General features: G+C 38.9%; 1 protein-coding gene across 1 annotated transcript in view; it reads left to right on the top strand.

The window, feature by feature from the left end:
• The first annotated feature begins 1,848 nt into the window (after positions 1 to 1,848).
• The window catches only part of ASB5 (ankyrin repeat and SOCS box containing 5), a 50,427-nt gene continuing 43,045 nt past the window's right edge, over positions 1,849 to 9,230 (top strand). The window contains exon 1 of the mRNA XM_047714156.1: positions 1,849 to 2,159. Coding sequence (XP_047570112.1) covers positions 1,964 to 2,159 — 196 coding nt within the window. The 5' untranslated portion in view covers positions 1,849 to 1,963. The remainder of the gene's footprint in view (positions 2,160 to 9,230) is intronic.

Here is a 9,230-nt window from a genome sequence, read left to right as displayed (position 1 = left end):
TCGATGTGCTCTTTTATCATATTGCACCACCTCTACTTTCCGAAGTCTAGGTTAATATTATTTTGGAGCTTCTCAGAAGGATTGGGAAGCTATACACAACAGACCCCAAACCTGGTCATAAAACCGTATGAATAAACTCCCTGTATAATATGCCATTTTTTGTCTTGGCATTTAATTTTGGCTTAAGTGCCAAAATATTGTCTTTATAAATTATTCTTCTTAACAATTTGCTTTATTTCTCTCTTAAAAATATAGCTTGCCGAAGTTGGTACAGCCACTCTGGAAAACAGTAGGGAGGTTCCTAAGAAGTTAAAAATAGAGCTACTGGGCAAACCAGCAATTACACTACAAGGATACGAAAGATACAAATGTAGTGATCTGAAGGAGAACGTGCACCCCAATGTCCACAACTGCCAAACTATGGAAAGAGCTGAGATGTCCATTGACAGATAAATGGATAAAGAAGATGTGGTATATACATACTCAGCCATCGGGAAGGATTAATACTCACTACTTACATCAACATGGATGGAACTAGAGGGTATCATGCTGAGTGAAATAGGTCAATCAGAGAAAGACAATTATCATATGGTTTCACTCATATGTGGAATATAAGAAACAGCAGAGGATATCGGGAAGGGAGGGAAAACTGAATGGGAAGTCATCAGAGTGGGGAAAAATCAGAATAGACTCTTACTATAGGAAACAGACTGAGGGTTGCTGGGGGGGTGCATGGGGGGTGCTTGGGGGGATGGGGTAACTGGGTGATGCGCATTAAGGAGGGTACTTAATATAATGAGCACTGGATGTTATATGCAACTGATGAATTATTGAACACTACATCTGAAAATAATGATGTACTCTATGTTGATTAATTGAATTTAAAAAAATAAAAATTTAACTTGCCTAAATATAAATGAATAAATACATATATATATGTATATATATGTATATATATACATATTGCTTGCCTAAGGATGTCCTTATAAACACATTCATTCACAAATTAAACCAAATTAGGGTTAAAGGCTTTGGGCCTAAAAAAGTATATTGTTTTGCTTGATTTTGGACAGATTACATAAAACAGTCCTGCTTATCTGATAATTCTCTGAATATGCCACCTCTTCCTGGATGTCTTTTCTGACTCCCTCCCAAGAGGATCAAGCCCTTCCTCTTTGTGCTCCCATGGTACCCTGTCCTCACCTGGATGTATCTGGTATCTGTTTCCTCCTCTAGACTATGGTTCCTTGTGGCAGGGACATCACATTCTTTGTCTCACCATCACCCAGCAAAATATCTGACACCTGGTGGGTGCTCAAAAAGTGTTCACAAGATGAATGAACAGTCTAAAATTATTATCCTGTGGCTGTCCCAGCTATCCATTTAGAAGAAAAATTTTTTTGCCCTGACAACAGTAAAAGCAACATAATTGGCTAATTGATGAGTTAGTCATTAAGATTATCCAGTCATGGACTATTAGATGATTTAGCTCATGGTCTACAAATAGGCCACTTGAAAGGCTTGAAGCGATGGACTGAATTTTACCCAATGTTATGAAAATCGTTGACATTAACAACTGGAACCCCATAGACAGTCTTCAAAGTATTCGTGATAATTAGAAGCCGAGAAAGGAAATCATCTGCATATGACTCTCAATGTCTGGGTCTTGAAATTCGGAGCAGCGAGGTGGGGCGAGGGGGGGGTGTCATTTTCTACCGAGAATGGAAAGTCAGGGGCCTTGGCAATCGAGCTCGTGTTGCAACTGCTTCCAGGGAACGCCGTCAGGCCAGTGGCAGTCTGCAGAGAACTTTTACGGACGGTATAAATATTCTGAGCTCGGGGCATCATGACCAGCTGACATTTTCCTCCCTCAGGACCAGCTGTTCAGGAGCCTCCCAAAGGAGAGCCAGGCACATTTGCGACTTGGCTCAGAGCGGAGAGCCCCGCACGCTCTGGTGCAGCAATGTCGGTGTTAGAAGAAAGCCGGCCGTTTGCTCAACAGTTATCCAATGTCTACTTCACGATCCTTTCACTCTTCTGTTTCAAGCTTTTTGTGAAAATCAGCCTTGCCATCCTCAGTCACTTCTACATCGTGAAAGGCAACCGCAAGGAAGCAGCCAGGATAGCAGCTGAATTTTATGGAGTAACCCAAGGACAAGGTATGTTTATGGTGATGCTTTCTCGCTTCACGTGGCATCTGACTACTGCTCCAGCCACAGCCCACGAAAACATCGCATGTTTTCCCTATGGGCTGCTTCCAAGTGAATATGCCCCAAAATGTCACCCCAGAAAAACATTCGTTAATTTCACGGCTTCATAAAAAAGAAAGTCATCTTGCTGGGTAAAGGTCTGGGTTAATGAAATCCAAGGTATCATTGCAAAATAGAGTAGTGGAAACCTCCCATGGAGAAAAGTATTTTAAAACTTTAAACATTGCATTGGCCAAGCTATAATTTTAGAGGCTTCCATTACTGACTGCACTTCAGCTGCCCTTTAACATGGACCCAGACTTTTACGATTCTCAAACTGGCTCTTTCATCATATGTAAAACAATTATCATTAATGAGAACATCTGAAGGTTGTATTTGTTTTTTGCACCTTTTATTTGGCCAGGATTAAAAAATAAAACACGGCGTGTAGAATACTGAGATTTATGTCATGAGTTCTCCTGGATGGAATTGTCATTGCTTTGCTCAACTTGTAAAAAGTCAACTATAATACAATAGGAACATCAATGAACACACTTGATGTGGGCAGCCAGGTACATCAATCCATGTTTCTTAGAAGAAATTGAAGTATGAGACCAAATGAGAAACAGTCATGTTAACCACAGACTTTAAAGGTTATAAAATCATTTATACTCTATTGGACTGGTATTCTGTACAATAAAAACAATTGTTACAGTGACCTTTAGGGTGACACTTTAATTTCTTACAGCCTTTGGATTAATTGCTGGTTTGAACATCAGCAAACGAGTATGAGCCCAAATGCCTCTAAAGTAACTTCAAATTTCAGAATCAAAATATACTATCATGGAATTAGAGAACATAATTTTTTTAAAAGAGCATTTAGACTGGAAAGCTTGCCTTCTTAGAATCTATTCTTCTGCCTTTTTGGTTTATGGAATAATTCATTTTAGAATCTAGGTTAAGGTACATGCAAAGCTGAATGAAGGCAGAAAATCTTTTTTGGAAAGCTGAATGAAGGTAGAAAATCTTTTTTGGTATGTGAGGTGGATAGTAAGTCCATTTTTTGCCCCTGGAGGAAGAGAGTTCTTATGCAAAGTGAGGAATTTATGTACTCATTCAAAGCGAGGAAAATCTAAATGCCAGTATGAAACTCTCAAGAAGAAAGGGTCTACAGTAAACAGGCAATATGTAATCCTTTACTTCGCACCCTGCTTTAGAATGGCTATCACTATTCAAATGTGGCACACACTATAGTTGTAAGTAGAATATTTTGTTTCAGAAGCAGCAAACACAGGAAACTAGATTGTAAAACAAACAAAAACCCCCCAGTATTTCTAGATATAATTTGAAATTGATCATAAGGTGATGAGATTTATTCATTATTTCATCGTCAAATTTCTTGTCTACCTATTGTGAAAATTGCCATACATAAAAACATGAAGTATTTGCTAAAAATCTACATGTTTTGTGGAGTGGCAAGCATTTTATTTATTTACTTTTTAAGATTTTATTTATTTGAGAGAGAGATTGAGAGAACCAGTGAGAGGGCCAAAGGGAGAAGCAGATTCCCTGCAGAGCGGGGAGCTGACGTGGGACTCAATCCTAGGACCCCATGATCATGACCTGAGCTGAAGGCAGACACTTAACCAACTGAGCCACCCAGGCACCCTATGGCAAGCATATTTGAGAAAGCTGCAGAAGCTCCTTTTTGTACATATTCATAAGTAACAGAAGACAATTGTCCTCTGTTGAATCTGATCTCAGTGCACTTTCACTGAAGCCACAGGAATATATGAAATGGCTCCCATGTTCCCATTTAGTTTCATGAGTCTATGTTTGTTAAGATATATTAGAACTCTAGGATGTCCCAAAAAGGAAAGAAAAAAATCAACACTTACTAATGGAAAAACACTTTTCCTAGAAATATAAATTGGGAACATAGGTTCTTAAAAATTTTTTTGTATTGTGTTAGTATTATATCAATTTAATAAAATTTTTCTTACATCTTGTATTAATCTATAGATTAAATAGACTATATTATAATTTTTTTTCAATGCAAGCATAATTGGGCTCCAATTTTATTGTAATATTAGGAGGACAATCAGGTACCTAACAAACCGGTTTTTGTTTTGTTTTGTTCTGTGTTTTTTTACAAACTCATTCTTGATCTCCTACCTCTAAGAGTTAATTCTTCTTTGCCTAAGAAATTATTATTTTTTTCATTTTGACATAGCTGTTCCTTTTATTTACTACAACTAAACTATTTTTATTTTGTTTGTATTTGTATAATTAACCAATCAGGCTTAATTATCTTTGTTTAACCTAGCAATTTCCTCCTTCCTAGGAAAGATTATCACCTTCATTCCACTTTGAATTAGGCTTCTCATTCCTACTTTCAAGACTTAGCCAGATTGTTCCCCAACATTTCTGATGAGGAGTTGCCAAATTCCATGATATAGGAGACGATGTGTGTATTTTAATGTCTCTCCTAACCACAGAGGACCCTGTTGACAACATTCTGGATGTCCTCCCCATGTCATAGTACTTTGGTATGAAGTAAAAGAAACCCTCTCTTACTAGATGCTATTGCAAATCAGCTCATCCTACTGGAGCAACACCGGGGAGGGTTTTTTGTTTTTTTCTTCAAGTACTTTCTAGTCAGGCTTGAGACCAAGGTGTGGTTACCCAAGACTGCTGGAAGTTAAATGGCAACTAAAGTAGTTTAAGATTATTTCCTGCTTGATCTCCTTGCGAGACCAGTAAAACTTACAAATCCGCCTCTTCGTGTTTGAAACGGAAGACTTTTATCAACTCTGCCATCACACAATTTATCACAACTTTTCTCTGTACCTGCTTCCTGTACCGTTCTTGCTGTTAAACGTCCTGCTTACAATCTTTAAAATATCAGAGGACTAGTCTATTTTTAAAGCTAGCACTATACTTTGAGACTAACAGGGAGGCTGACAGGAGTTGAAAAGTGTCTTCAGCTGTGGTATCAAACAGTACAGACAGATGATAAAGATGTGGGGCGGGGGTTACATAGATTTTATGAAATCATTCTAAGAGCTGAGACGAAGTCACGAACTACTAATGCCCCCAAGGACACTTCAAGAGGCACCAACTCTCTTCTGTTAAGAGTAATAATGTTGTCCTGGGCGCCTGGGTGGCTCAGTTGGTTAAGCACCTGCCTTTGGGTCATGTTGTGATCCTGGGGTCCTGGGATTGAGGCCCACGTCTGGGGGTCTCTGCTCGGAGGGGAGTCTGTTTCTCCTCTGCCTCTACACCCCTGCTCATGCTCTCTCTTTCAAATAAATAAAATTAAAAAAAAAAAATGAAAAGCAGAAAGGATGAATCTGATGATACCTTTAAATGGCATTGGTGAAGAGCAGATGTTACTTTAGGGGAGCTTCTTGTCTCCCAGAGTTAGATGTGGACAAACCGAGAGGAAAAATAGGTCTGTCAGCAGAGGGACTGATCAGCCATGCAGGCACAGGTGAGCCCTCAGCGTCCATCCAGGCCACAGAGGGGGCTGGACCCTTCGCTGCTCCGTGAGTCTTCGGACTCGCCTTCCCCCAGTGTGAAACATCGGGGTAACTCGGAAGGTAATAAAACTAGAATCTGCATTCTAGTCTTACATTTGATTTATTTCTATCTTCCTTTTGTTCCGCCTTTTCATCACCAACTAACCTTCTGGTTAGGATTTGGCACTTCCCGTGGCCCTGTCCCCAGAAAGGGAATGAGCTGGCTCGCCCCCAGGAGCGGGGGAGTCCATGTGACATTTATGCTTCTTGTAAATTAATGTATTTACATCTTGTTATCACTCTTCGGTAGTGTTCTGTGTTCTCCGAGTTTTAAGTCCACCTCTGACGTGTGAATTTGCTCCAGCTTTGCTGACAGATCGGGTTTCTGAGTCTCCAAGACCACAGACCAGATTTGACACTGTGGAAAATTCATCAAAGTAATGTCTCTCTGTGAGGTGGCTTGAAACACAATCCTTGTGACATCCAGAACTCTTCAGGCACTCCTTTCACAGTTGGGACTTTATATAGAATTACAGAATGCATGTGCAATCATCTGAGAGACTCTGTTTTTGTGATTTCATAAATTTGGTTTGGGGGTTACCATTAAGCATGTTTTTGTTTTGTTTTGTTTTGTTTTTTTGACGTGTCTCTTGTTGACATTTGAAAATAGGCTATGGTGTAAACTTGCTACTACAAGTCCAATGGCCAAAGTGCTGGCCATTTTAAAGAATAGGCTAAGCTGGGTAGGAAAAGCAGCTAGAATTTTATATAATGTCATTCATTGTTTTCCCCATCAAAAAGCCCATCTCAGGTTTGAAAACAGCTTTAGGAATTTAGCTTTGCATCAGACATCAACCACAGCAGCAGCAGTGATCATGTTTGCCTCTACCCAAGGAGCCATGTAGTTTTTGATGCCTGGTGTTGACTGTGTTGGGGATAGTTATGTTAGGAACATGTCTCAGAATCTCAGCAGTGAAAAACTGCAAGAGGCAAATCTGTAGGATGACTTCTTTCACAGTGTTCATTATATAAAGGTATAAAAATACCTTGACAATGTGAGAGCTTTGGACACATTTTCCATACTTAGGTGGAGCCCTCTCTAAGAATAACTTGAGCCAATAGGACTGTTCTTCTATGACAAAAGGCAGGACATTATAATCGAAAGTGTTACCAAAAAAAAAAAAAATTTAAGCTATTTTCATTTTGCCCAAGCTCTATTTTTCTGGAAATGTCAGAGCACTTTTTTTGGAAGAGACCATTATAATCCTGTGAATTAAAGATGGGATGTGGGAACAAAGTTCCAAGTTCACAGAAGACTGTCATATTTCTAACATTAATATCTTTCCTCTTCCTCTATACTTGGAGAAATGAATGAATTTTTAGAATTAAAGAACTTGGCATACTGATAACAGCTTGCGAGGGGTCAGTTTTCCTGGGAATAGTCTTCTCATGCCTTTTGTCTCTCTCTCTCCTTTCTTATGTGTCATTCCATTATTTGCTCCTTTATTACTTAAACTGTTGACTTGTGTGTATTGTATGTCACAGGCTCTATGCTGGGCATTGAAAAAATACACAAACGAACCATCCCTTTCCTAAAGGTGTATATCATCTAGTGGGAGACAGATAACTGAGTAGTTTAAAAACATGGAAAGTGCCATTTTACAAGGCTAGAGAAGATGCTGTGAGCACAGAGGTGAGGGTATAGGGATAAGAATAGATCTGCCCAGGACATGTCGTGAGAAAGAAGTTTTACTGGCAATATATATATTCTCTCCTGTAATCGTGCATGTATCTTTGTTCATAACGCTTAAAACCTTCCCAATTCTCCACTTTCACTGTCTCATTCTCTTTTTCATCTCTATTATTATTATTATTATTATTTCTGACTCACATTTCTTCTGCCTAAGTTTTTATGTAAAAGCTCAGAGTTTTATTTTAAAAGAATGTGTTTTTAGGAAAAAATAAAGCATATTAATTATTTATCCACTAAGGTATTTGAAGGATAACAGGTATTTTGGGAAAAAATTTCAAAAACAGATTTTGCATATATTGCTAGGAGGCACTGTTATAATCAATTCTATAGTTTTTAGATAATAAGAATAGTTAAAGAGTGAAAACTAAGTCTGGACCTTCTGCTTTTCAATTTCCTGTATCTTTTAGACAATGGTAATTTATTGAAATAAGAGTTTTCTCATTAATTGATATAACTGATACAATTCTGAATTTAATTCAGCTCAGTACTTGGACACCTACTCCATTCCTGGTTCAATGTTATGTGCTACATGTAGACAGATGAATGCATATGTGTGTGTACATGTGGGTTTACATATGGAGAGATCTGTATATTATCACAGGTACTACATGACTCCCCTTTTGAGCCACAGCAAGTGTGGTTAAGTGGGGCCGAACTTTGCCCATGTGAAATAGCCAAACAGCAAGCAAGCAGAAATTCATACAGTGCTAAATGAAAACAGTTAAGTTCTGTAATGACTATTTTCTAAAGAAGGCCATTGAGAGTATCTGGAGCTTCATCAAGAAGGTGGGGCTTGAGATAAAATTTCCGAGGCAGAAGGTATCTCGTTATGTACAAGCAGAGATGAAAGCAAACTGAATATAAAGGCAAAGAGGAAGTTTAGAATGTCGAACTGAACAAGCTTGGATTGTCGGGGAGCAAAGACTGATGTGTAAATATTAGATAAGGATAGTTGGATCGTTGGTGCCAATGTGAAAAATAAATACACATCTTCTCAATCACACATCCAAAAGGAAATAGTTCTATTAAGACCTTTCTGCTGCCTTCACTAGATTCAGGCTACACAAAAGGAACCATTATGTAATGCTGGAAATAACTACCATGGGGGTGTTTTGCAGACTCTCTGGTGTGATGAGGTAATAGGTCAGGACACGTGAAGTACGCATATTTCACGAGCTGCATCTCAGAGAAGACAAAACACCCCCTCGACATGGGCTCAACAGCTCAAGTCCTCAGAATGCCTCAATGGCATTGTCTGGACTGCTGCAGTGATCTCAGCCCGCTCAGCTCATTTCCCAGCCGGAGCAGAAGAGAGTCAAGTGTGTCCCCAGTAACAGACAAATCATGTCACAGAAAGTGGTGGAGTATTTGGAACGCCTCTTGCTTTGACACCATCCTCAAATCCTAAAAAAAAAAGAAAAAGAAAGAAAGAAAGAAAGAAAGAAAGAAAGAAAGAAAGAAAGAAAGAAAGAAAGAAAGAAAGAAAAGGAAAAAAAAAGAAAGAAGAGTTTGCTTAAGGACTCTGTAGACCTTTTGGCATTTCTTCTCTACCAGCTGCACGAAGAACAAATCATTCATTCTTTCCAGGCTTCTCTCAGCGGTACTACAAAGGAGACCATTGGCTCTTTAGATGCCAAATGCCCAAAGGATATCAGATCAGGGAAGGAGAGCCACATAAATTGTTAAATTGTTAGCATTTCCAAGTGGCCTGTGATTAAACAAGTCCACTCTGGGAAATTAAATTGGGGGAGACCATATATTAGAATG

The sequence above is a fragment of the Lutra lutra genome, chromosome 2, assembly GCF_902655055.1.
Source record: "Lutra lutra chromosome 2, mLutLut1.2, whole genome shotgun sequence".
In the NCBI taxonomy this organism is placed as follows: domain Eukaryota; kingdom Metazoa; phylum Chordata; class Mammalia; order Carnivora; family Mustelidae; genus Lutra; species Lutra lutra.
This window is presented reverse-complemented; position numbering and strand designations above follow the sequence as displayed.